The sequence below is a fragment of the Ambystoma mexicanum genome, chromosome 2p, assembly GCF_040938575.1.
Source record: "Ambystoma mexicanum isolate Mex_15411 chromosome 2p, UKY_AmexF1_1, whole genome shotgun sequence".
Taxonomy (NCBI): Eukaryota; Metazoa; Chordata; class Amphibia; order Caudata; family Ambystomatidae; genus Ambystoma; species Ambystoma mexicanum.
The window spans coordinates 487,387,321-487,415,258 of NC_090923.1; the positions used below are offsets into that span (position 1 = coordinate 487,387,321).

The window sequence follows — 27,938 nt, forward strand, 5'->3', positions numbered from 1 at the left end:
GTAATCTCTACTACTGCTCATTTGCTCTTGAGATAAGTCTGGCTGCTTTGCTACTGCTGCTACTTTAACAGTGTAGTACAGGCTTGTTGCAAAGGTGAACTTGTATTGCCACTTGTAGTCTTAATTGTGTGCAGTGGTCCCGAAGGGCACTGCACAGATTCTGCCTAAGAGCCTCCATGTTGGATTAAGGTCCAAAACTGGTGTTACTTTATTCCTGAAGGCGCCAGGACTAACTCCATGTATGTTTTTGATGGAGTTTTAAGGCCCTTGGGGCCAGTGTGAAGGGCTTTTGCCCCACTGCTGCCAGTGGGCTGGTATACCCGAGAGGGTCACGAGCATGGATCGTGACAATGACCACCCCATCAGAGCAGTGGGGGGGATACTCTGCCAATCCTGGGAGCAGGGAGGAGTCAAAGACTACTCTCCTGTACACCACAGGAGTGAGGAAACTAGGCCCCACCATTCTGCGAGCCCCTCTCAAGCTTGCACAATCAGGGAGCGCCTAGATGATCATGAGGGGACCTCAAGTAGCAGCGCCTCTGAGTCTGAGGGCGAGTGGACTCGGGTGACTAAGCCTAAGGAGGCAAATAAACTCGAGAGTTATGACAAAAGACGCCATTAGGCAGATTAAGGCCATTAGGAGTTTCATAACCCCATACCACAAAAGAAACGCAAAATATTCTGTCTGGGAACACTTGGAACTCTATGAGCAGATGGACCTTCCTCTGGTTTTAGGGGCTTCCTCGACCACAAATCTCGCAGAGTGGATACTCCTTCGGGGAATAACCGCCGTAGACAACAGCGTACGCGGTATTTCTCCCGCTTCTCAGCCTCCTCATCAGGTTCAGGTGGTACCGCCAATGATAAGCCTGCCAAATGAGGGTTTTCCGCGCTCGCACAAGACCCCGGTGGGAGGACGCATTGCGTCTCATTGGGAGGCGTGTCAAGCCATCACAGAAGACAGATGGGTCTTGTCAGTCACTCGAGCGGGCTTTACCCCCTACCCAACCCCTCAACCCTCCTTTTCAGCTGTCGGGCTCACCCTCCCTCAAGGCCGAGGTTCAGAAACTTCTGCACCTCAGAGCTGTGGAACCTGTTCCCCTTGGGGAGCAAGGGGAGGGCTTCTACTCCCGGCTGTTTACGGTGCCCAAACCCAACCATGCTGGCCTGCCCACTATCCTAGACCTTTCCCAGTTCAACCTTTTCCTACCCCAAGAGAAATTCAAGATGATCACGCCCGGCCAGATTCGCTCCTCTTTGCAAATGGCCGATTGGCTCAGCGTGGTGGATCTTCAGGATGCGTACATGCATATCCTGATTTGGAATCCACACAAGAGATATCTCCGCTTCTCTTTGGAAGAGGAGCACTTCCAGTTTCGGGTGCTTCTTTTTGGCCTCAGTTCGGCGCCGCGTGCCTTCACGAAGATGTCGGTGATTTCGGCCGATCTTCATCTCCAGGGTATCCATGTGTATCCCTATTTGGATGACTGGCTCCTAGGCAGCCCTTGTCCGTTGGCAGCAGCGGACAACCTCCAGTCTCTCCTTCAGCTCCTGTTCCATCTTGGGCTGTCGGTGAACTGGCGGAAATCCTCCATGACGGTCTCACTGGACCTGACTTTCCTGGGTTTTCGTTGGAACACGATCGACTGCCGAGTGTATCTGACCGGGGAAAGAATGGCGGATCTGTTGGCCACGTGTCAGATGTTTGCGCAGTCGGAGAGCATGTCGGCCTGGTGGTTCCAGAGGCTTCTGGGCCTCATGGCCTCGTGTGTACTGGCTGTTCCTCTTGCTCGTCTCAAAATGAGACGGACCCAGATGGCTCTTCGGAGTTCCTGGCGTCAGGCTGTGGACCCGGATTCCAAGCGGATAATTATTCCGGATTCCATGAGAGTGGACCTGGACTGGTGGTCATCTCTCAGCAACCTGTCAGTGGGCGCGGGGTTCCAGGACCCAGCCCCCATGGTGAGGATCACGACAGACTCCTCCCTTTTGGGGTGGGGTGCGACGTTAGATCTTCTTCAGGTCTCGGACCGCTGGTCACCTCAGGACAAGCTCCTGCACATAAATCATTTGGAGCTTCTGGTAATTTTTCTGGCGCTCAAGGCGTTCAGACCTCTCATTGTCCGTTCTTATGCGGACCACCTTGTTGACAATGTGGTATCAATGTATTACATATACAAGCACTTGGGAACGAAGTCTCCCCCTCTCGTGGACCTGTCCATCCAGATTTGGGAGTGGGCCGTTGTTCATGGGGTCTAGCTGCTTGCAGTGCACATCCCGGGCCAGCTGAATGTCACTGCGGATGCCCTCAGCCGGCGGACAGTGGTCAGCTACGAGTTGGAGTTGAAGGTGGAGATCCTCTCATGGATTTTCTCGCGTTGGGGCACACCGGAGGTGGACCTCTTCGCCACGGCGGTAAACAAGAAGCTTCCTAAGTACGCCTCCAGAGGGGGGCTGGGAGCCTCCTCTCTGGGGGACGCACACGAGATTCCATGGCACAACATGAGAGTTTACGCCTTCCTGCCTCTTCCCCTAGTTCATCGAGCAATTTGAAAGTTGGAGTTCTGTCAACTGTTCTCTTCTACTAATAGCTCCGTGGTGGCCGGCCAGGTTTTGGTTCTCAGAACTTCAACACCTGTCGGTGTGTCCGCCGATCAGGTTACCAGTAACTCCCGATCTTCTTCACCAAGGGGAACAGCAGATGTGGCACCCCTCCCCACAATCTCTCAACTTGGTTCACATCTCTAGAGCATTTGGGTTTGTCTGCGGATAACATGCGCATTATCCAGGCAGCCAGGAAACCCTCGACCAGATCCCAATACAAGAGTAAATGGCTCAGGTTTTGTCATTGGTGTTTGGAGAAAGAATTGGACCCGAGGGTGGCAACGATTGACACGGTGCTGTCCTTCGTATCCTCCCTAGCAGAGTCAGGGGTTCATGTTCTGTCTTGCAGGACTTATCTCTCGGCGATTTCCGCTTACCTCTCTACAGACCGGTGTTCTTATTCTTTAACTAACCCGATGGTGAAGAGACATTTTGCTGGCTTGACGCGCATCTACCCTCCGGTTCGTAGTCTGCACCCGCCTTGGGACCTAAATGTAGTCCTTATGGTCCTGTGCCATAAACCCTTTGAGCCAATGGCTACGGTTGACCTCAAGTACGTGTCCTGGAAAGTGTCCTTTCTGGTAGCCGTTACGTCAGCGAGGAGAGTGAGTGAGCTCCAGGCATTGTGGGTGGAGCATCCTTTCTTGGTCTTTCACAAGGACAAGGTAGTCCTTCGGACGAACCCAGCTTTCCTACCAAAGGTAGTGACCGAATTTCATCTGAATCAGTCGATTTCCCTTCCGGTCTTTTTTCAGAACCCTGCCGCGGAGGCGGAAAGGGTTCTACACTGCCTGGATGTCCGAAGAGCTCTTAAATTCTACCTGGACAGGACTTCCGAGCTTCGGAGCTCTTCCCAACGGTTTGTGACCTTCTGTAAGCCTCCGGGCAGGCCGGCGTCTAAGGCATCCATTTCCAGATGGATTACCGCCTGTATCACAAATCTTTCACCGTCCAAAAGCTGAAACCTCCTAAAGGTATCCATGCACACCAGTTGCGAGGCAAGTCAGCCGCGGTTGCTTTTCAGAAGTATGTTCCCTGGGTGTCCATCGCTAAAGCGGCTACTTGGGCCTCCCCATCTGCTTTCTGTAAGCATTACTGCCTCGATATGAGCTCTAGAGCTGACGCTCAGTTCGGCCAGGCTGTGCTGAAGAACCTGTTTCAGTAAGGGGTATTTCCATCCACCCATAGTTCCTGTAAGGAGTGCTTGGGAATCTCCCATAAGTATGGAGGAAAGGGGACGGGACGTAGGAGTATTACCAGGTTACTCATCGTAGTGACCACCTTACTCCTAGTCCATAGTCCCCTTTCCTCCATACGCCCGCCCGCCGTCCCCTCTAATAAGGTTCCTCTGTTATTGCTAATGGGTCTTTGACCCTGCGATTGAAAAGGACTGATGGGTGATGCGCGGGTGGAGCCAAGGTGGGCGGGGTTACGGCCGCGTGCCGGGCCCCGCGCAGGAAAGAGAGGGACATGTTTTTGGAAAAAAAATTGATGCGTTTTACAAAGTGCTCCGGTCCCGTCCCACAGGACGGAGAGATGTCCCATAAGTATGGAGGAAAGGGGACTATGGACTAGGGGTAAGGTGGTCACTACGGTGAGTAACCTGGTAATAAGGTCTTACTAAAATGACGCATACCCGCGGGAAGAAATGTTACCCGAGTTAAACCACACTTAGCACATGAATCAACACAAGAGAGTTGGGGATAAAAATCATAGCTAATACTTTTGTTAAGACAGACAGAATCAGAGGACACTTTCCTACAAGTGAATAAAAGTCAATAGGCCTGCGCCAGTGTCAAGTGGAACAGGGTTCCTGTTGTCGAGGATCACACGGTTAGTACAGTTCATGATTCGAGATTGCCAGGAGTACTTGCATATTGTCAAAAGACGAAGCAAAAGTTATAAGAGGGAAGGAAGATTAGGACAAGCCTTTAGTGAGGAGAAAGGGGTTCACCCCAGTTCCTTGAGGTCGGACACAGTAGCTTATTCAAAGTGAAGAAGAGCTGGTGCTACGGCAGGCAGTTGTTCCTGGTAGTTCCTGCAGACTCACGGTTCCTGTGGCTTCAGTCGTGGAGACAAGAAGTACGATATCTGGAGCGATCTGCACTACCCAGGGATGAAGCCAGCAGCAGCAAAAGCAACGGTGAATAAAAGGTGCGCTCCCTTAAAACAGGAGAGGCTCTTCGGGTGGCTGTCCGGACCACTACGGCTGTGTGCAGCGATTTCGACCAAGAAGAGGGTCCTCTGGCTGTGGAAGATGAGCTGGTTGATCCCACCAGGCTCAAGGGAAGAAGACTCCGGACTGGATCTTCTCTTGTCGTTGAAGGGTAGATAGCTCAGGACTGCAGCAGGGCTCCACCGGGACTCGCGAGTTGCATCAGCCGTCTCCTACTCCGCTTCTCTTTGGTTCCTTGCAGTTCCAGTGGCGACTCTGACTTCCAGCCCAAGAGTCCTGCCTTTTTATGCGAAAATCCCCCATTCACACAGCCTGGCTGTCAATCACACAGCAGGGGGGTTGTCCGGGCTGCACAACCACCTCGGCCAAAAACGACAAAGTGCGACTTGGGTTTCCAAGGATACCCTGTGCAGGGGTTGACTACACCCCTCTCTCACATTCAGCCTGTTAGGGTGAATTCTCTGTTTAGGCTGAATTTCCTAACCTAGTGAGTCCCCCAGCAGCTTTGCTGGATTTTTGGGGTTTATTTCTTTCTCCTGCCAAGAGTGAGACTCTTTTACCCTCACTCTTGGGCATGAGTTGAGTGCGTTTCTTTGACTCTAGATGTGTTTAATGGGCTATGGGGTCTTTTACTCCATAGGGCTTCATGTGTTTTTGTGATGTGTGTTACACAGCACCCTCAGTGCAGTAACACAGGGGTGTCATAGTGACCCCCCAACATAGACTCCATACCCTGGGACTGACTGTCTCCCAGGGCATGTAAAGTCACCATTGACTTTACTAGTCTCAAATTCTGAACAGAACCAGTACAAACCATCATATTGTGGACGTACTCGCCGGGGCACTTCGATTGGCCCAGTGTCTGTCAGTCGAGGGGCCACGTCTCCGTCCCCCCTGATCGAGTTTTGGCTGGTGGCGGTGGATACTACTTTTTATATTCGACCGTGAATATATCTCTCTGGGATTTCCCATTGTTCGAGGCTACCAACTTTAATCATTTGATTCCTATAGCCTCGAACATACCGCTGGTTTATTTAATATTAATTCTCCGGTTGGTATTTTTTGCCAGAACTCTGTTCTAAAATGGCGTTTGTGTTCGCTTCTGTGACTCCAACCCAAGTTGAGCCCTTTGTTCCACCTTTTGGCGGGCTTCTCCACAGACGCCCTCCAAAGTGGTGCCACTCTGTCTGGGTTACTTAGGAGGGGTGGAGGGGTATTTAGGCACCCTGGACTGAGTTGCCTAGGCAACTCGAGTCGCACTCCGTCCTGATTGGCCCAACCGGCTCACCACTTAGCATGTTTGAGTGACAGCTAGCCTGAGTGAATGGGGGTTTTCTGCATAAAAGCAGGGCTTTGGGGACTGGAACTTTAGAAGTCGCCACAGGACCTAAGAATCCGACGAGGGAATAGCTGAGCCGACCTGCTACGACAACACCACCAGTGGAGCCCTGCTGAACCGTCTCACCACTTTTCCCAACGACGGAGGAGATCTACAGCCCGGAGAGTCTTCTTCCTTCGACTGGTGGGGATAACCCGTCTGCTTCCTTTTTCGCTTCCTGGAGCATCTCGTGGCCGCCTTGCCTGTGCCAAGCACCCCGGCAACCGGGATACCACGTTTCACCCCTACCACGAATTAAAGGGTAGTACCTTTAACCGGAAAACTCCGCGACTGGTTTCTTCCATGGCAGTGCAACAACCTTCATCTTTCCTCCACGTCGTGACCTTCTCTTCTTCTGGACGACGCTGCAACTTGCACCCGCTGCCAGGAACAACTGCCCCCGCTGGAGGATCCTTTCCACCTAAGGTACCGTGTTCCGCCTGGCTTACCTTGCAACCGACTGTACGGGGTAGATTTAGCCCCCGGCTTTCGAACCTGGGTTAGCCTGGGACACCCTGGCTAAACTTTTCTGAGCCTCTCTAAACCCTTTCTGAACTTCTGCAGGACTTCCAAAGCCTATTGTAATTGTGTGATCTTGGGCGCATTTGTGCTCTGCTCTCTCTAAGAGTGGGCCCGGCCGATGGACTTTGGCTCACCAGTAACTTTTGTCTTTTCCGCCTTGCTAAAGTGTTCCAAAGTATTAGAGTGGTATATCTTCCTACATTCTGCCTTTTTCCCTCCCTTTTTCATTAACTTATTGGAGTGCCATCTATAGTTAAGCGCTCACCTCTGTCTGGAAATAAGTGGTGTTAACTAAGACTTGTCTGATAAGGAATAAGGGATGTATATATAATAATAGTAACTGTGTTTATTGTGATTTACAATAATAGTGCTGGAGTGTTTCAATAACTGTGTTTTTAAATAAATAATTATATACCTTGATACCAAAGCTCTGGTCAAGTATTTGCTTGTGCTATTGTATCTGAGTGCCTATTGTGTATACTTTGCATACTGCCTAACTCTTCTTGAGGGAAGTCTGACTGCTCAGCCACAGCTACCAGGTAAATCTGGGTGGTACAGACTGCTACCAAGTGGGTTTACTGCTAACACCTGTAGTCCTAAATCTTTTGCAGTGTTCCCAAAGGGAACTGCACAGGTTTCTGCCTAACACAGCCCACCTAGACACGCAGGTGCCAAAAGGAGGACTTCTTGCGAGAAGCCCGCCAAAAGACGGTGAACAAAGAAGGCAAACCTGGTTTGCCGCACAAAGTAAAACACAAGAAGGACTTTAACAAAAAGAAATGGCGAATAAACCCGACCGGAGCCAAAAGAAAGAGTATTTGGTCAAGCGGGTTTATGTTCGAGGCTAATAGCCTGGAACAGTACCACATTTATATAGTATAATCGCGGTAGAAAAGTTAGGGTAGATACCACTGCCACCAGCAAAGTCTAAATGTTAAAAGAGCTAAACAAAGCTCAGAGAGGCACAGACAAAAAGGGATAGGAGTTAACCCTTTCCAGTACTCCATGTAAGATGGGGTGTGCTGGGTCTGTAGTTTTAAATGACTAGGTAAAGTAAATGGCAACTTTACCAGTTTTCTGGGGGACAGTAGTCAGCCCTAGAAAAATGGAGTGAGGGGGAAGTCTCAAAGACGACCCGTTTCAATGCACTGAAGGTGCTGTGTAACACACAAAGTGGGGGTTCATGGAGTGGTGTCCTCCAGAGCCCACGATCACACAAACAGTAGAACTACACATGGCAAAACACATGTAAGATTGGGGAAAAAAGATCACACTCTTACCAAGTGGAAAAAGTAAACTCCAGAAATCCAGCAAAGCTGCTGGGGGGGGGACTCACTAGGTGAGGGAAATTAGCCATAGAATGAGAATTCTCCCTTAAAAGGACCTAGCTGCCCGGTTTGGTCTTCCCACCACTGAGCGATACCGCTATATCCGGCAAAAACACGCAATGCACACACACCTCCCCCTGCTGTCTAACATGCCTGAATGCACACTGCTAGAGAGGAACATTGTCCTTCACCGTATTGCTAATAAAGTTACCTTCGTGATGTATAATGCCATATCTTCTTTTGGAACACCAGAGCTCACTGATTGAAGCTTAAATGGGAGAGAGGTCTTGGTCCATTGTTGCCCGAAGATTGGGTTATGATTTTGATGTAACCGCGAGAAACGGCCTTCTCTGCTAGGATAAGACAGATACAACTTAAAGTACTACACAGAGTGTACTACCCAAGAGGGGCCCTATATCGCTGGAGTATGGCCACAGACCCCAACTCCTTACGCTGTGTACAAGAAGAGGGTACCTGCTTTCATATGCTATGGGAATGCCCGCGGAGCCAGGAATACTGGCAACGTTGCTGCGATAAACTGTCCACGGTCTTTGGTCGCATCATCCCTAGAGATCCTAAGTTGATGATGTTGGGGGTTGAGTGGGTGGGAGAAATGACTTGATTTGAGAAAGTTTTTTTCAACAACTACGGGAGTAATTAAGCGCAATATAGCACGATTATGGGGGTCCAATGTAACCCCACAATATGATCAATGGGTAACAGATATGAGCATTTGTATGTCAATGGAGAAGCTTATATACACCGCCATGGGATGCCCTGAAAAGGCCCAGAAAATCTGGCAGAAGTGGGAAGATGCACAGTAATCTGACAACCTCTGTATAATAGCCTATTGTGAGAAGGTTATATGTTTTAGACATAATGCACTGTATTACATCTATTGTAAGTTCTGGATCTGTGATTGTTTTGTTTGGTTCCGCTTTGGTTGCTTTATGCATCTTATCTTTGTTTCGTATTTTGGAATGTCCAATGTGTAGGCTACACTATATGCCTTAAAAAGCAATAAAATGTGTTATCAAACAAAAAAAATAATAAACCACACCCAGTGTGGGACCTAAATGTACTGTTGGGTGCCTTGGCGCACAAACCATTCGAGCCAATGGCGTCCGCGGACATCAGGCTGGTCACCATTAAAAAAGCTCTGTTGCAGAGTCAGCGAGATACAGGTGTTGGTGGCTTCAGAACCCTATACTGTTTTTCACAAGGATAGGTTTGTCCTGAGAACACACCCAGCATTCCTACCCATGGTCGCCAATGCTTTCCATCTGAATGAGGAGATAGTCCTACCTATGTTTTTTTCCGACCCAAGGACAATGCTCAGAGGGTTTTGAACTGTCTGGATGTCAGACGCGCGTTGACATTTTTTAAAAAAAAACTTTATTTTATAAAGAGAGTTACATCAGAACAAAGCATCACAAAATCAGCAATACAACAACATCGCTACATCAAGGTGGTTTTTGAAGTACAAAAAAAGCCTTCTCACTTATAATGGAGTGTCTGGGGGGGGTAAAATTGCTGTCCGACAACATGTTACAAAGGTAGATTCTGTAGGGGGCCCAAATATCTTTAGTGTGACCCGTTGAAGAAACAGTCAAAGGGAATTGTTCCTCGCACTCATTTACCATGGTGAGTTCTCTAAGAAAGTCATCCTTCCAGGGTGCATTAATTGATTTCCAACACTTAAGTATATAGCGTTTGGCAACTATACATGCAACATTAAATAGCTGTCTGCTAGTTACCGAAGCTTTGCCAATATCCCCAAATAGGTATTTCAGTGGCAAAGGGAAGGCTTCGATAGATGTGTTCTCCTCCAGGATCTCTGCCACCTCACCCCAGAATTCCGCCACCAGGGCGCAGGACCATTACATATGATATGCATTTGCATTGTCGTCCTCACATTTCAGACATTTGCCAGAGCAGTTCCCCACAAATTCCGCCAGCTTGTCGGGGGAGTAATGCAATTGATTTAATATTTAAAATTGGATTAATATTAACCCCGAATTTAGAGAAACAGATTTGGTGAGCTGACATCTAAGCCATTTGTCATCACTAATATTGTGCCCAAAGTTTAGTTCCCAGATTTCCTTCATGGTGTTGCGGGAGGGAGAGTGTGCCTGTACCAGAGCGCACAAAACGGATACCACTTTCCTGCGCCCATCAGTTGCGGTTATAGCCCCTGTACACTCGTGTGTGGGGGGCTCTGCTGGGAAGGTTGACCATTTAGCTGCAAATGCGGCCTTCATGCGATGAAAGTGCAATTGCTGGAGTGGCCCGCTTCCCATTGCATTCATACAGTCCTTCAGTTCAATGTATCTACACTCCGGGAACATATCGCGCATTTTAAACTGCTTGGGTGGATACAACAGTTTTTGTAGTTTTATATCAAATGTAGGGGCGATGTTTGTTAAGGACATCAGAAGGGGAGGCCGCATATCTCTCTATGGGGATATGGGCTGCATTGTCGTCTGGGTCAAACCAGTGCTTGGCGAACTGTGCCTGGGCTGCTAAATAGTACAGCTTGAAATCTGGGGCTGAAATGCCACCAATAGAGAATGGCTCTGTTAGTTTGGTCCACTTCATCCTGGTAGTCTTCCCACCCCAGACGAGTTTCCTAAATGTTTTCCCAGGCCAGATGGGTATGTTGCTAAAACAGTAAAGCAGTTTAGGAAGAACAACCATCTTGAGGAGAGCAATTCGGCCATACAAGGAGATGGGAAGTCTGGTTCATATTTGCAGTTTAATGGTCATTGATTGCAAGAGTGTCTTGTGGTTGTCCATGTACAAGATGTGCTTGTCTCTGGACACCATACCCCTTAATACCTCACTCGGACAGGAGCCCATCTGAATCCGCCCATGTCAGATAAATCTTGGGTAGTTGGCGTTGACAGGAAGAATTCAGACTTGGAGACGTTTAATCTGTACTTTGCGAATGAGTGGATATCTGGCAAAATGGGATCCTGATCTGGGGTCCCAAACATACAGCAAAGTGTCATCAGCGTATAGGGATATTAACAGGGGAGGTCCAGTCATCCTAATACCCCTGTGTGTGTGGTGGAGCTGGACGAATTCCGCCATAGGCTCGATCGTGAGGGCCAACATTATGGGGGGAAAAGGGGCATCCCTGCCTGGTGCCCCTACCTAGTGGAAAGAGGGATGAAATGGTGCGATTGGTGAGGACCCGGGCTTCGGGGCCGTATACAACAGCCCGACACAGCTGAGGAAGTACTGCCACAACCCAAAACGTTTAAGGACTGCAAACAAGTAGGACTATGACAGAGTCAAAAGCCTTCTCGGCATCTAGGGTGGCAATCACAGCGTCAGCCTTGGGATTAATCTTGAGCCATTTCCCCAAAGAGGTGCCTAAGGTTTAGGGTGGTGGACTGAGTGGGGATAAAGCCCGCTTGGTCGGGATGGACCAGCATGGGCATGTGCAGCAGAAGTCTGGTAGCGAGTATTTTTGCAAAGATCTTGGCATCTGTGTTGATGAGAGAGAGGTCTGTAAGAAGACAGGTCATGTGCTGGGCGCCGCGGCTTGAGTAGCACAGTGATTACCGCTTTTCGCATGGTCGGTGGGAGTGAGCCCAGTGTCATTGCCTCCTCCCATACTTTTAATAATATCGGGGACAGTTTATCATGGTATTCTTTATATAGTTCTGCGCCCAGGCCATCTAACCCGGGGGCACTGCCCGCCATCAATGCCTTTATAACGGCTATGACTTCGTCCACCGTTATGGGGGAGTCTGGTGTCAGACGAGTGTTGGGGGTGAGAGTGGGGAGATCGATGTCCTGAAGATAGTTGGTTATTTCATTAACAGACTTAGCATCTTGGTTAGAATATAGGGTTTTGTAAAAGTCGACAAATGTCGTGTTAATGTCCATTTCCCGATTAACTATGTCGCCCGCTGTAGTTTGTATACCGACAATTGGTTTTCTGCTATCAACCTATTAGCTAGAAATGTCCCTGCTTTATTACTCTCGCCGTACCTGCGAGCCGTGGCGGGGGTAGCCAAATACAGGATTTCCCTATCAGCCAGTTTATGGAATTTACCCATTGCTTCATGAATTTTGGAAAGGACCTCGGATTGTGTGTGGTACTATATTCTACCTCAAGCCCTGTCAGCACAGTTTCAGCCATTCCCAGTTCCCTCCTGACAGTGGTTAATAGCCCCGTGGATTTACCCATAATGATGCCTCGTATCCATACCTTAAATGTTTCCTTCAATGTGGAGTATGTTGCAACTGATCCTTCATTGATTTCGAAGAACTCCTCTATTTCCGTGTGGAGGGCTTCCGCAAGTCGAATGCTCTGTTTGTCACCTTCAGGGTGGTCAAGGCCCGGTTATCCGGCATCCAAGGCCTCTATAGCAAGGTGGATGGTTTCAGACATCAAGGAAGTCTGAGGGGCAGCATAGACCACTTCCAGCTAACGTGCACATCCACACTGTCAGCCAAGGCCACGACCATCACCTTCCAGCGGCAGGTCATCAGCAGGGCGGCCACCTGGGCCACCCCTTCAACTTTCTGTAAGCACTACTGTTTGGACGCTGGCTCTAAATCAGACGCAGCTTTCGGTCAGGCAGTTCTAAGGAACTTGTTCGCTTAAGGAGGGTCTCCTCTCCACCCTGGGGCTACATTCAGTTGTAATTGCTTATGCAGTATGGAGGAAAGGGGACGGGACATAGGAGTAATTAATAGTTACTCACCGTAGTGACTAATGTACTCTTAATCCATAGTTCCCTTTCCTCCATACGTCCCACCATCCTCACCCCTAATAATACTGGTGTCATTAGGCAATGTTAAATATTGTCGATGCATCAATAGGGACTGAGGAGTGGCGCCGGTGGGCGGAGTCAGGGGATCGCATGCGCCCGCCTCTAAATTTAAAGGGGAACAAGGTTTTTTCTGGTGAAAAGGGGTCCGTCTCCCATTTCTTGGTAGGGACGCCCATGCAGTATGGAGGAAAGGGGACTATAGACCGAGTACGTTAGTAACTACGTAAGTAATTTATAATTTCCCTCCCTGCCAATAGCTGTACTACATAACAATTTACTGATACACAATGGTTACATGCTATGAGACCTCTTCAGGGTGTATCGGGGAGATACACTCATAAATTGTCACAATTTAATTGTATGCACCAATAATATCGCACCCAGAATCAAATTGCATTCTATGACCCATAAAGGAAGGGAGAATGCCCCCCTGCGTGCTTCACCTGAAGCAGATTTCCTACATATGACTTGAGGATGCCCTTTGTTCTGAACATTTTGGGATGAAGTGTTGTGTACACTTCAAGCTATATTAGAGAAACCGGTAGATTGGTCCCCGGAATTGTCAGACTTTCATGCTAAATTGAGCAGACAGATTTCAGCCTCCCAGTAGTGGGAGCTCAGTCAGGAAGTTCTGGAAGAGATCTCCTTTTGGGGAACTCCTCAGATAGACCACTTTGCTTCCATTGTCAACAGAAAGAGAATGCTGTCCTGATCCAGGTAATTTCCTCATCAGGGAGCCCTGGGGGACGCGCTTATGATCGAGTGGACTTTTAACCTCTTATGTGTTCCTGTTGATCCCTGTCATTCAGCTGGTTCTCAGGAGGGTGTACCTGTTTGGAACCACATTGATCTAGATCGCCCCAGGTTCGGCCCGCAGAGCATGCTCTCCGGATTTACTTCATATGTCCATCTGCCCTCGCTGGCGCCTTCCGAGGAGACTCGACTTGCTCTCGCGCTGCACTAGGATAGGGCTATCCTTGATGAGGAATCCATGGGAGGATCATCCATCAGAAACAACATTAACAAGTGGTAAGCCATTTGTTCTTCCATTTCAAGTTATGTTTAACTTCATGTTCTCCATTTGCAGCACAGGGTACACGCTATCCTTTCTAGTGGATTGTCTCCACCCACAGATTCCTCATCTTGGATATATTTGTATCCTGCTTTCGGTCAGTCAATCAACAGACTTTGGTGCCCAGCAGAGTGAAGACTGCACATAAACCTGTTAAAGCTGAGGGCAATCAGACTGGCTTTGATGGTCTTTTTGCCTTACATCCAGGGCAAGAACATCCTGATAATGACAACACAGCGGCCATGCATTACCTCAACAAGAGAGGTGGTGTACGGTCACTAGCACTGCCAGAAGGCAATGCAGCTCTGGCTTTGGGCTCTATAAAACAGGATCTGTCTGCTTTTCATTTTGCCAGGAAAGAGAATACGACAACGGACACTCTGAGCAGGCAGAGCACAATCTCCCACAAGTGGGAGTTGGCTCAGGAAGTCCTTTTGGAAATCTTCACCCTCTGGGGAACCGCTCAAGTGGATCTGTTCACGTTCAGTATTAACAGGAAGTGCAACCCCTTCTGCTTCATAAAATGTCCTCAGAGGAGCTCTGGGGACGCGATCGAAGTGTATTGGGCTTTTCCACTCCACGTGTTCCGCTAATCCCTGTCATCCCTCAAGTCCCCAGGAGGTTGAGGGAATTCGGGAAATCCATTATCCTGATTGCTCTGGATTGGGTCAGGAGGTTGTGGTACTCGGACCTTCTGGACATGTCCATCTGCCCTCCATTTTGTCTTCCCAAGAGAGTGGATCTACTCTTGCAGGGGGTAGGCCGACGACTTGACGCATAAATCAAAATGCTGAACCTGCATGCATGGTTTCTGAGTGGTTAAGATGCAGCGATTTGGCCCTACCAGAAGACAACATGGAGGTGTTGATTTCGGCTAGAAGACCAGCAACTAAAGCACTATACTACAGTTGGCTACCTTTAAGAGATACTTGGCGGTGCTCTCAATATTTAACCGTGCGCTGGAACAAGGCTCTTATTTTAAGATGCCTATTGTAATACAATTCCTGAAATGGCTAGTAAATACCTTCCCACCAGCTCCATGTCTGGTTCCATCCTGGGATTTAAATCTGGTTCTTACAGTTCTAATGGGAGTTCCATTTAAAGCATTCCTGTCCTCTCAGGCTAATAACGTGGAAGGCCATCTTTTTAGTGGCCATCACTTCTGCTCGCATGGTGACTGAGCTACAAGCCCTATCCTGCAAGGCACCTTTCACAGTATTCTAAGGTTGTTTTGAGGGTTCCTCACTCTGTCCTTCCTACGGTGGTGTTTTATTTATCTCATTAGATCGCACTACCAACGTTCTATCCCCCTCCTCTCCCTTCTAATGATGAAGAGAGGTTACACAGGCTTGATCCAAAAAGAGCTCTAGGCTTCTATATCTAAAATATGGCAAACATTAGACAGGATTATTAGCTATTCATTGACCACACTGGCCACACTGCATTTTGGGGTGCTACTCCATGGCTGGGAATGCTCTTCCTGATTATTTAAGAGCCCATTCCATCAGGGGAGTGGCAACTTCTTTGGCTCTTCAGAGTTGTGCCAGTGCAGGACATTTGCAATGATGCAACGTGATCATCCCTCCATACATTCTCAAAGCACTATTGCTTAGATACCCTGTCGGATCAGGACTCTAGCTTTGGAAGATTGGTTCTCCACATTATGTGCTAATTGAAACATAATAAGAATCTGCTTCTCCAACCTCCATCTTCAAAACTGTTAAGGGATTCTGTCTAAGATGATGAATCTGTGGCACACAATCCTTTAGAAGAACAAATTGCTTACCCCTGGTAATTTTCTTTCTGGTGGATGTTCCTTCTACAGATTCCTCATTGTCCTCCCAGCCTACTCTTCTGACTAAGAGCAAAGTCTTATTCTTCTCTCTTTCAACACCCAATCAGGGTTACATTACTTTTCTCAAGACCGCTGAGCACAGGGAGATTGAAAACTTGGAACTGAGGTAACTGGGCGCAGTGTGTCTTATGTATACTATCATCGACGTTGCGTGCAGACATGAGAATGGTAACCAGCGAGGAACATTGATGCCGCACAGCACCCTTGCTGTAAAAATAAAAATCTGAGACTGCAAAGCAGGATACAAATCTATGTAAAATGTGGAATCCATGGTATGACCATCCATCAGCAAAATATTACCAGGGGTAAGTAATTGTTTATTTAATACTAAAAAAAAAAATCACAATTGTGCATACTTGGCACTTTTGGGTTGCATGGAAATATATCACATAAGAGCTCCTCTACCTGCTGCTCCAAGTAAGGACTTGTGCAACAACTTGTCTTTGTTTGTTGCTGCTGTATCGTTCAGAGATTTGGTTCCCCTTTCATCATCATTCCCATACCTATTCAAAAGACCTTTACAACAGTAATTACTTAAGTACCACATCATATTTAAGGTAAGTAAATCATCCCTAAAATAACTAATTTGGTATTGTATTGCCTGGTGACTTTATTCAGTTTGATTATTGTGCTTATTAAATATGTATTCTCATTAAAATGATTAAGGTAAGCACTTTTTGTTCCATCTTTCAGGGTAATCTGGTACCTACTGATCAGATTTCAGTGTACTATAGATGCCAGACTGATGGAGACTATCTAGAATCTGTCATCAACGGTCACACAGATTTCATTCTTGCAACAATCAAATCTCCCTTATTGCCATACCCAGTGCCCTGCTCCTCCAGTGTGATCATACAAGAGAAAACCCAGGTAAGAGGCACAGGCATCAGATGCCCTCCTGTGTGTATTGTGCTTTAAGCTAAAAACTGTTTTGGGAGTATGAAATCATTCTTAAGTTTTATGTTTTATCTTTTGCCCAGGCAAATAATCATAGAATAGACAATATCTCTAACAGATGTTATTATGATGCCTAAGCTGTTAGGGGTGCTGGCTCTGTGCAAAGTGCTGCCTTTTCTAGGATGGCCTTGGCACCATTAGCCGTGCATGGCTGATGATGATAGTGTTGTGTGATAAAGCCTTGACTGCTTACTAATGGAAAGCCACAGGATGTCCAAGAATGAGAAGGACTGCAACTCCAAAATGTCCTTAACAGTCCCACCCTTTAGCTGCGTGTGGTGTATGTGTCGGGCATGATACATAGCAATGTGGTTCTTGTATGGAACGATCTGCTAAACTGGCCCTTGATAGACCGCTGTTGAAATCCTCGTAGAATGAGACCAAGAGGCCTTGGGAAGGAAGGCATCATTAAAACAAAATGGTTGCACTTGCGTAGCGAGTCCCACCACTCTTCCTCGTCGCACAAAAAGAAGCTGTGATGCGATAACAGCTCGCCGGGCGAAAAGGGTAATTCGTACCCTGCAAAAGGGTGCGTCAATGGAGCAGTGGAACATTTTTAAAAGGTAAATATTGAATGTTTTTGAGAAGGCCGTGGCTGGTACAGTTCCGGCCTTGTCCCCGCAGGTCGAGACTGCTCCGATCGCACCCAGTTCGTCGTGCACGAAGGTAGCCAGGGGAAGGGGAGGTCAAACACCCTTGTGCTCGACCTCGAAGGAGACGCCTACTGCAGCTCTGATGACGCCCAAGCTCACCCACGAAGTTCCTCGACCGGCAGAGGTTCCGCTGGATCTAAGTTATGTACCTGACTAGAGGTCTGATTTCTTCAATTCGATGCAGTCTATCTTCGATGAGGAGGGTGACCCAATTCCTTTTGGGATAGGCACGACTGTGGGTCTGTTGCCTGATATTGTTACGGACCAAGCAGGATCGACCAAGGTTGATGCTTTAGCAAAGAAATGTTTGCCTCTGGGAGCATGGTAATAAAGGCCGTCGACACCTCTTGTGCATTTGTGAAATTTTCACATATTCTGTGGAATACCATCAACCAGGCAGCTGACCACTTCCCAGTTGGAGCAGGTATTTGTATGTTGTGCATGATGGCAAAGAAATGGCCTGCCAGCCCCTTCAGGCTGGATTGGATACCGCCCACTGCGTGGTTCGAGCATTGGGCACATCGACAGTGATTTCACAGGGCAGCCAATCTTGGAGCTCAGGGTTTTCACCAAACGTCCAAACAAAGCTCCTGGACTGGATTGTTAATGTGGAATATTTATTTGGCCCCAAAGCTGATGAATCCTTTAAAGTTTAAAGACTCAAACTTGACAGCAACGTCTAGTGATTCGCCATGCCGTCTCGTCGAAAGGCCTCCAGGATCAAGCCATGCATGGACTGCGGTAGGCAGTTCTCCAGCATGGGGTCTGGCGTGGATTCACATGCTCATGAATATTCCCTGTCGTCTGGTTAGGAATCCTTGGTAAAACACAAAAGTTTTACTTTCACTTTAAAACTGTATTTCTCCTCCAAACCAGTCCTCTCCCTAAGCTCCACCCCTGGTGGCTATCGTCAGATTTTCACTGCACGCTTCAGTGTTGGGAGTCCTCTCAGTGCTCTCCAAGCTTTTTTCCTAATATTTAAGAGTTTTGGTAATATTTTAAGTTTATTTAATCAATTTTTAAATTTATCGTTCGACTGGAGGTCGACTACTGGCAGCAGGGATCTGCTGGTTTGTTTATTTGGTATAGCGCAAAAAACCAAATCCGGAAGGGTAGCTGGGCGCAGGCAGCACAAGTATACTTGAGAACTTGGTTACAAGACAAAAGCGGTTATACAGATAAGATGAACGCATATACAGGCAGTACAGAAATACAGATAGAGCAGGTTGCCTAGAAACCAGTAATCTGGTTATACTCATCCGAAGTCTCTAGAATAAGTGGCGGTAAGGTGGTCAGGCTAAGTGTCGATGGAGTGAATCCAAATGAGGACTTTCCGCCTGAAGCTGGTGTAGGGTTGGTCCATTCTGAGATCAAGGGGGAGTCTGTTCCAGGTTTGAGCAGCTATGACCGGGAAGCTGGAGCCGCCCGCTGTGCTCTTTTTATATCTGGGCACCACTAATGTGTAGGCATTCGTCATTCTGGTGGGCCGGTTTGATATTCTCTTGTTGACTCTGTTTACCAGGTAGGGGGGTGCTATGTTGTTAAGGCCTTTAGAAGTAAGGGATAAGGTTTTAAGCGCAATCCTGTCTTTGATTTTTAGCCAATGGATATTTTTCCTAGCAGTGGAGATATGAACTCTATTAGGAATGTTTAAGACTACTCTAATAGCGTTATTTTGGAGCGTTTGGAGTTTGTCATGGATGTATTTGTTAGATCCAGCATATAGGGCATTACAGTAATCCAACTTGGATATGATACGTGCGTTCGCTAGAGTAATGCAACTAGTTTCCGTTAGGAATGGTCTGCATGCTCGGATCAGTTTGCAGGTGTATGCAGTGGAGGATGCTAGTGAGTTGGTTTGTTTCTTGAAGGTGAGCGCTGAGTCAAGATAGACCCCGAGAGTTTTGACTGCAGGCATCACTTTGATGACATTATTATCTATGTTAAATGAAGCATAATTAGGGTCCAATTTTTTGATGGCCAACTCTGAGCCGAGGATCAGTAACTCAGTTTTATTGTCGTTCAGACAGAGGCCGTGAGATGCCATCCATGCCTGAATGAGGAGATATATCTTATTCACTAAGGCTGTGTCTGCCAAGAAGTTGCCCGAAAGGGGGATAAGGATCTGCGTGTCATCTGCGTAATTAGTGTAGATGGCACCCAGTCTGTCCAACTTGTCGAACAAAGGCTTAGTGAAGATGTTATACATCGTTGGAGATACACATGATCCTTGAGGGACACCGCATGAAACTTGTGTGGGATCAGCAGCTGCTAGGGGGTAGAATACTCTCATTGTCCGGTTTGCCAGTAAGGATTGTACCCAGGTTATGGCATCACTTGAAAAATGAGCGGCAGAACTGAGGTGATTGCATAAAACTGCGTGATCTACCAAGTCGAAGGCCGCAGAAAGGTCAAGGAGGAGAAGCATAGCTGATTTGCCATTGTCCTTCAACTCGTCAATTTGGGTCTTGAGGTCAATCAGGGCTGTTTCGGTACCATGAAGGGGACGGAAGCCTGATTGCTGTGAGCCTAGTAAATTGTTAGCTTCTAAGTAATCCTGAATTTGCAGATTCGCTACTCTGTCGATGATTTTAAGCAAGAATGGGACGGTGGTGATGGGTCTATAGTTTGTCGGTATAGCAGGGTCAAGTGTTTGTTCTTTTAGCAGGGGGAGCACCCAGGATTGTTTTAGGTTATTAGGCACTAGGTTGGACTTAAAGGATGCATTAATGAGTTTAGAGATGAAGGGGGCTAGATCTCTAGCTGCATCTTTTAAGATTTGGGCAGGGCAGTTATCTCCTTTGCAGTTGGATGGTTTTAGAGATAGTATGATTTTTTCTGTCTCTAATATGGATATTTGTCTGAAGCTGAATTGGTGAGGAGTGTTAGGCTGGTTTAGAGGGGGCTCCGATTGAGGTATGGATTCAGTTTGCAGGAGCAGGGAGGCTTTTTTATTTGCAATTTTGGTTTGGAGCAGACTAATTTTTCCCGCCAGGGCATTTTGTATATTAGTGCACCAGAGTTTATTTTTAGGGATGTTATCAGTCGGGGGTATGGGTGATTCCATTTCCCAGAGGATAGAGAATAGTTCCTTGGTATCTGATTTAGCTGTAGATATTCTGTTAAAGGTATTCCTTTTGGTACTTATAATTTCCTTTTTATACTGTTTGGCAAATATGGCTACGTTGATTTTGTTCTCCACCGTGGATGAGTGTTGCCAAATTGATAGTAACTTTCTTTTTTGAATTCTGAGGTCTTTCAGCTGTGGTGTGAACCAGTTGTTCAAATGACAGAGTTGTTTACTTTTGCAAATTTTGGTGGGAGCAATCAAATCAAGTGCCTAAATCATCGTGCTGTTGTAAACTTCCACAAGCAAAGTAGGGTCTGTAGTATTGTCTAGATTGTCGAGGGTGGGGAGAAGGTGTGGTAGGAGTTGTTCTGCTGTGATATCTTTTTTACTTCTGGTGGGGAGAGGCGGGGCCATGAGTATAGGTTTGGGTCGGATAAGGTCAAGTGAGGTGTTGAATACAATTAAGTAGTGGTCGGTCCAAGATTGTGGAAGAATGTTGGTGATGCTAATGTTACAATTACGATCAGCAACCCAGTCTAAGGTCCTACCTTTGACATGAGTGGGGGAGGAGACTTTTCGAGTTAAGGCATAGTCATTCAAAAGTGTAGCAACAGATAGGGCGTGTTTGTCATTACAGTCATTGAAGCCCAAGTTAGTCTCCCAGTAGTAGAATTTGAGCATGGTCTTTAGTGTTATTGGTTAAGATACTAGTTAGGTCATCTTCAAAGGATCCTAGTGGTCCAGGTGGTCTGTAGATGACTTGTATAGTGAGGGTACGTTTGCATGAGAGGTGAAGTTTAGCAGTAAGGAGTTCACATGATTGAAATAGTACGGTAGTAGCTAATTTGATGGGTAGAGTGGATTTGTGAATGATGGCTAGGCCACCTCCTTTGGTGTGAGGTCTGTCAACTCTTAGTAGTTGGTAGCCATCCGGTATTGCTAGTATGATGGCTGGGCCAGCCGCCTCATGGAGCCATGTTTCGGTTATGACTAGTAGGTCTAGGTTCTCATTAGTTAAGGTGTCAGATCTCTGTAGCGTGGGCTACCATAGATCTAGCATTGACTAGTGACCCAGTTAGTGATAAGGTATTGGCTGCTGTAGTAGTGGGAGGTTGTTTATTTTTGGTTAGGGTGTCTTTGTGATGGTGTCTGGTTGGATGTTGTGATAGGGGCAGATTTGGTGTGTTGCGAGAATTTGTTTGCTAGATCAATGTAACCTCTGTGGTTATAGTAGGATGATGGTTCATGTAGACTGGGCAATCTTGCCCTCAGTCTCATGTTTCTATCTTTAGGAGGGTGTGAGGTGGCAAATGCAAGTGCCATAGTGGTGAGGAGGCTCAGTACAAGGTGAAGTGTTTGGTGTGGGGAAGTTTTCATAGTGGTCATAGGCAGGGAAGAGTTGATAAGGCAACTCCAAGTTTGGACTAAGGGTGTAGGCTGGTGGCGTGTGCAAAGATGTGTGTCTGAATTAGTTATGGCAATTGGGTGGCAGGGAGGTTAAGCAATCTAGTGAGAGTCCGTATGCTGGTAGTTAGGTAGTCTAGGCGGGAGCAAGAGTGCTAACACCTAGGTAGGCAGGCGAGCTGGGCAAGTAAAAGTGGTGGCAAGCTGGCAATGCAGGTTAGCTAACTAAGGCAGTATTTCGCCTAGATGCGAGAGTCACAGCGCAACCAGAAATCACATTAAAAGCATAGTAAAAACCAGGGCAGTGTTTCGCCTAGATGCGAGAGTCACAGCGCAACCAGAAATCACATTAAAAGCATAGTAAAAACCAGGGCAGTATTTCACCTAGATGCGAGAGTCACATCGCAACCAGAAATCACATTAAAAGCATAGTAAAAAACAGGGCAGTATTTTATCTAGATGCGAGAGTCACAGCCAACCAGAAATCACATTAAAAGCATAGTAGAAGCCAGGGCAATGTTTCACCTAGGTACGAAAGTCACAGCACAGCCAAATGCACATTAAGGAACAACATGTAACTAGTGCAGTTCACAGTGAGACGTTAGTTGCAATGTTTGTTCATGCATCAACTAAGTATCAAAGGAGTTGCTTGAGATAAATATTAAGGAGGTGATTTGCTAGAGAATATGTAGCATATTACTTAGCCTGATAAATAATCATTACATTCTCACAGCATGTGAGTCAACATGGGAACATCAGAAGTCCTCAATGTCTGGTGGGCACCTGTATAGTGGTTGGGTTGGGCAGCCGAGCGCAATAGGTTTCACATGTGAGATCCACAGAAGACAATTAACGCTTGTCATAAAGCAATCGGTAGTGACGAGGTGATGCTGAAAATAAAGTACCTGTTTGTCAGGGGTTCCGCCAGGGATACCACGCTAGCCGGCAGTGATGCAGGGTGACTGGCCGACGGCCGGAAAGGCAGGACAGGCAGGGACAGGACTAGAGCCTTTGTGCAAAGCTTCATAGGGGAACGTCCCATAGGTGAAGGGGAAATCGAAGCTATATTTCTGTAGGTGAAGCTTATCTGAAGAGGGCCAGGGGGTCTGGTAGACGGCAGTCACGGCACCGAACAGGCACAAAACAGGTGCTGGCCTTGCCTCTCGTGAGCCCCGGAGGGAGGGGGCCGGCTTCGCCTGCCGGCGGCCAATGGGGCAAGAGGTAGGCCCGGCAGCCAATCAGCTGGCTACTGGAGGCCTGGATTCGGCAGATGCGGATGCTGCATTCAGGGGGCGGCCATCTTGGAGTGGCAATGAGTTTCGTGGGTTATAATGGCAGCGAGTAGCTTAGTTGTGGGCTTTGTAGTGCAGGGCAGTGTGGACAAAGCCTCCACATTCAATGTAGGTAAAAGAAGGTTCATAAGCAGATGAGCGCAGGCGAGATGCGCATTTTATGACAAATCTTCGCCGGAGCAAAAGCGCTTACCATAAAAAGGTACGCTCATGCCTGAAGACGGCTGATGCAGTCATTGGTCCTCTGCTCCTGCAGGGACATAGTCCAGAGCTCCTGCTCCTTGGGTGGGTGGGGGGACTGCTGCTGTCGTGAAGAGCAAGTTAATCGGGGCTCTTCATCGGAAAGGCCCTGGCTTGGGCCTATTTTGTGCCTTTTTCACCATGAGCGAGGAGAAGAGATGCCTTTTCAAACTCTGCTCAAAATGTGGACTAAGGAACGTTTTGGAAGATTGACACCACAAATGTCTTTAATGCCTGCATCCGGTCCACGATCAGGAGGGATGCGAGGTCTGTCATGGTTTTCCAAAAAGGCCAAGAAGGACCGCTACTACAGACTGGCGGCATGGTTAAAATCGTGTAATGCCTCAGACTCAACCTCTGGGTATGATCAGTCTTCCCACAGGGCTGGCCGGCCAGCCCCACGATAGAACTCTCTCGGATAAGACGCGCCCCGCTCACAGGGGTCCAAAAGAAGGCAAGGCCACACACCACAGATCCTACTGGGTTTACCGCTGCTGCAGGTCCCAAACCCGGGTTGCCATCACCTACCACATCCATGGTGAGCCTGCCGTCGAGAGTCACGCACTCGAAGAGAAAGTGCTTGACCCCTTCGAAACTCTGCGTACCATCGGCAGACAAGGTAACGAAGTAAAAGTCCAAGGTGGGCCCTTCTCTCCGTCCAACGTCTCAACCAGCCAAGATGCCATTATCAACTGCATCATCAACATCCACTTCGATGACTGCTGTTCACCACCTCGTCGACGACCACCACCACCACTACTATTTCGAAGGGATGCCAGACCATGACGGTGGTCCCCACAGTCACAGAAAAGGCTGCTCTCTGGATGTCTTACTGGCACGGCAGGAAGTAATTGTCACGGCTGCAGTGAAGCCCCCGGGAAAGGGGACAGCAGCCTCTTCCCCCCCTCGGGTGATGCAGGAAAGGAGGGAGTAAGGCTCCACCAACCCCATGGAGGGGTACAGAACTGGGAGCGGAACAGTGTGTGTCTGGGCACATTTATACCAGCTCCTATGAAGGTGACGATCTGCCTAAGGGCTGCTATTCAGACCAAGGAGCCTTGTGTGAAGGTGGGTCACCGTGGAGTGAACCCGATCGCCTACCACTCCAGGGAAGATGTACCAGCCCGGGCCTTCACCTCTTGTTGCTTCTACACCTCAACCCAGAGAGGTTTCATTGGCTATTCTGACCACGCTGCACATGCTGGAGACAAACAGAAATTCAGCAGAGGCTGCCGCCCACACTGGTCCCTGCTTCTGGAAGTCCTTCTAGGCACAAGCGCAAGTAAAGGAGTCTGGCGCCTACGGCCACCTCAGCCACTGCCTCCTCCACCAAGGGATTTGACCCCAACGTGGGATCCTGGCATGTATACGGAGGTTACGGCAACGGACACTGAGAATGCTGATCAATTAGTGCCAGCAGACGGCGAGCCAGAATGCTCGGATGACCTACACAGGGGCTCTCCACCGGATGAGGTCAGCTCTTTTCATTCAATGATGTCCATGGCCTCTAAACCCTTTCATCTGGTGCCTGAGGTGAAGAAAAAGGAAGGGGTCCTTTATCAATGATGAGTCCAGGCGGAGGACCATCATGTCCGTCCCTTTGATGGACGATATCTGGGATGAAGGCCTAGCGCTGTTCAAGAATCCGAGCACTACCCTGCGGGACAGACTCGAGATGAAATGCAGAGTCCCGGACTCTGGCCCTAAATGCCTGAGGTCCCAGCCTTAATCTGACTCTGCGGTCTCAGCCACGGGCAGGAAACGCTCTGCAGATCAGCATCCTCATCCATGGTACCTCGGGACCAGGAGGGGAAGAAGCTGGACACTAGGAAAGAGTATTATCTATACGGTTGCCAACTCCATTAAGGCTGCTAATGCGCTGACCATTTTGTCACGCTATGACCAGGAGCTCTTGTATATGCTGGGCCCGATTCTTGACTTCCTACCCGACGGCATGAAAGCAGAAGCTCTTCAGCTGTTCCAAGAAGGGGAGGGGGCCTCGGATCACACCACTACAGTATTGGTGGAGATCGCGGACACTGGATTCCATCAGATGGGAAACTAAGTGTCTCGTCGTCGGCAGGGATGGTTGAAAGCCACCAATGTCAGCCGTGGCGTTCAGTCTAAGGTGCTGGACATGCCATTCAACTGTGAGAACCTGTTTTGCAAGGCAGTCAATGAGTCTCTTCAGCTCATCAAGACTGACACAGGGACGGCACGTTCGCTAGGCACCCTGCAGCAACGTCTGTCATTCTTTCGTTCCTCTAGGGGAAAATCTGTCCGATCCTCCAAGGTCTACTCCACCCTTATCGGCAGCCTTCCCATTCCATGACGCAGGAGGTGTACAGAGGCCGCTTGCAGGCATATGTCAGCAGAAGACAGCGCTGGCGCCACTTGCATGGCGGGCCCTGGCACCTAAGCAGGCCTGAACCGGCTGTAGACTCGGACCCCCACTTGCGAACCCCGGTGGGCAGCTGGCTGGCGAAGTTTGTCAGCGCGTGAAAGACCATCCCCACTGACAGATGGGTGCTGGATGCTCTCGGACAGGGGCACACCTTGGAATTCCAACACAGGTGTCCCCGTATGCCCCTGTGGCGCATCAAGAACAGCATGTGGCACAGCTGCTGCAGGAGGTCCAAGCCATGTTAAATAAGGGGGCAATAGAACCCGTCCACCAGCACCTCCAGGGCTCCGGAGTGTACTCCAGATACTTTTTGGTCCGAAAGAAGACAGGGGGGTTGGAGGCCGATCCTGGACCTGCGATGCCTCCACAAGTAACTGAAATCCCAGAAGTACAGGATGGTTGCGTTGCAGCATGTACTTGGCCAACTGGAGGAAGGCGATTTCCTGGCGTTGCTGGAATTGGAGGACGCATACTTCCATATTCACATCCACTGGAAGCACTGCAAGTTCCTGTGATTCGTGGTCCTGGGGCGGCACTATCATTTCAAGGCACCTCCCTTCGGCCTGAAATCAGCCCAAGGGTCTTTACAAAGTGTTTGTCTCCAGTGGTGGCGCATCTTTGTCTCGCGGGCATCCACGTTTACCTGGACGATTGGTTGGTTAAATCCCACTCCCTGGCTCTTCTGACGGATCTGGGATTCTCCATAAATTATCCAAAGTCCTGCTTCGAACCATCGCAGAACGCTCTGTTTATGGGGGCACGACTCAACACAGTGACTTGCCTGGCGGCTCCCTTGGAAGAGTTGGTGGTAGCCATCCTAGGGAAGGTGCAGTGTCTGTCGTAGGCGCAGTCAGCTACGGTGCGAGCCGTCAAGTCACTCTTGGGCATGATGTCTTCCTGCATCAACCTTGTCCGCCTTGACAGATTACAGATGAGGCCTCTCCAGGAGTTTCTGGATGCGAGATGGCTGCAAGTCTCGGGATCCTGGACGGACAAAATCCCCCTCAACTAGGAGTTCCGACAAGCAATACAGTGGTGAGGCCTATGCCCTCCTCTCACGCAAGGGGCCCCATTTCAAGTCCCTCCTTACCAGGAGACCATCAGCACAGATCCGTCCCTGGACAGTTGAGGAGCTCATACCGGACAGCTGCACGCCAGAGGCCTGTAGCTGCCAGAAGAAAAGACCCTTCACATCAATGTCCTGGAGCTTTGGGACGTCTTCTGGGCTCTCAAGTCTTTTCTGGTGCTGAGGATCTTCACGGACAGCCCCACCACCATGTTCTACATCTGGAAGCAGGGCCATTCGTCAAGACATGTTTCTCGTCCCTTTCCACCTGGCGGGCACCAAGAACACCATCGCAGACTTGCTCAACAGCGAAGGACATACTTGCAACAGGTGGGAGCTTCGCCAGCACCAGGTGGATTGTCTATTCCACAAATTGGGGCAACCCCAGTTCTCATGGGAAGGACTGTTCATATTCACTTTTTCTCCGTTCCCGCTACAAGTAATATACAGACTCCGTGTCACTGCAGAATGATACTCGGCGCTCCAGCGATACCAATCTGGTATCCAGACTTGCTACATCTGTCGGCGGTCCCATTGAATGATACTCGGCGCTCCAGCGTGGCAGTGACAAATCTGGTATCCAGACTTGCTACATCTGTCGGCGGTCTCATCCATCAAGCTGCCACTACTTCCAGACCTTATGTCCAGAGAGGGAAGAGCAATTCTGCACCACAGCCCCGCGTCGCTGAGCCTCAGGGCATGGCTCATGCAGCTTTAGAGTTTGGACATTATGCTTTGCCTGCCGAGTGTAAAGACATCCTTGCCAAGGCCAGGGACTCTTCAACACTGATTTGCTACGGCCATAAGTGGAAGCGTTTCTCTGTGTAGTGCACGACTCAAAAGATTAACCCTCTGCGTGTCACGGCTCTGCAGCTCCTATCATACCTGATTTTTTTGGCCAAGGCTGGACTGCCACATGCCTCTATCAAGGTGCACCTGGCCGCCATATCCTGTTACACCAGGGTGCTGGGTAGGCCATCTCTGTGGTCGCACAGCCTCGTCAAGGAGTACCTCAAAGTACTATTCAGGACTTTTCTGCTGGTGAAGGCTGGTAGGAAGGAAAGATTCTCTTTACTGCACCTTTCCTTCCATCTTCATGGAACCCGTAAAACTTTTGCTTTTATTTT

General features: G+C 48.6%; 1 protein-coding gene across 1 annotated transcript in view; it reads left to right on the top strand.

Moving 5' to 3' along the window:
• Positions 1 to 27,938, top strand: part of IARS1 (isoleucyl-tRNA synthetase 1) — a 2,025,584-nt gene that overhangs the window by 1,732,364 nt on the left and 265,282 nt on the right. The window contains exon 29 of the mRNA XM_069643896.1: positions 16,419 to 16,595. Coding sequence (XP_069499997.1) covers positions 16,419 to 16,595 — 177 coding nt within the window. The remainder of the gene's footprint in view (positions 1 to 16,418; positions 16,596 to 27,938) is intronic.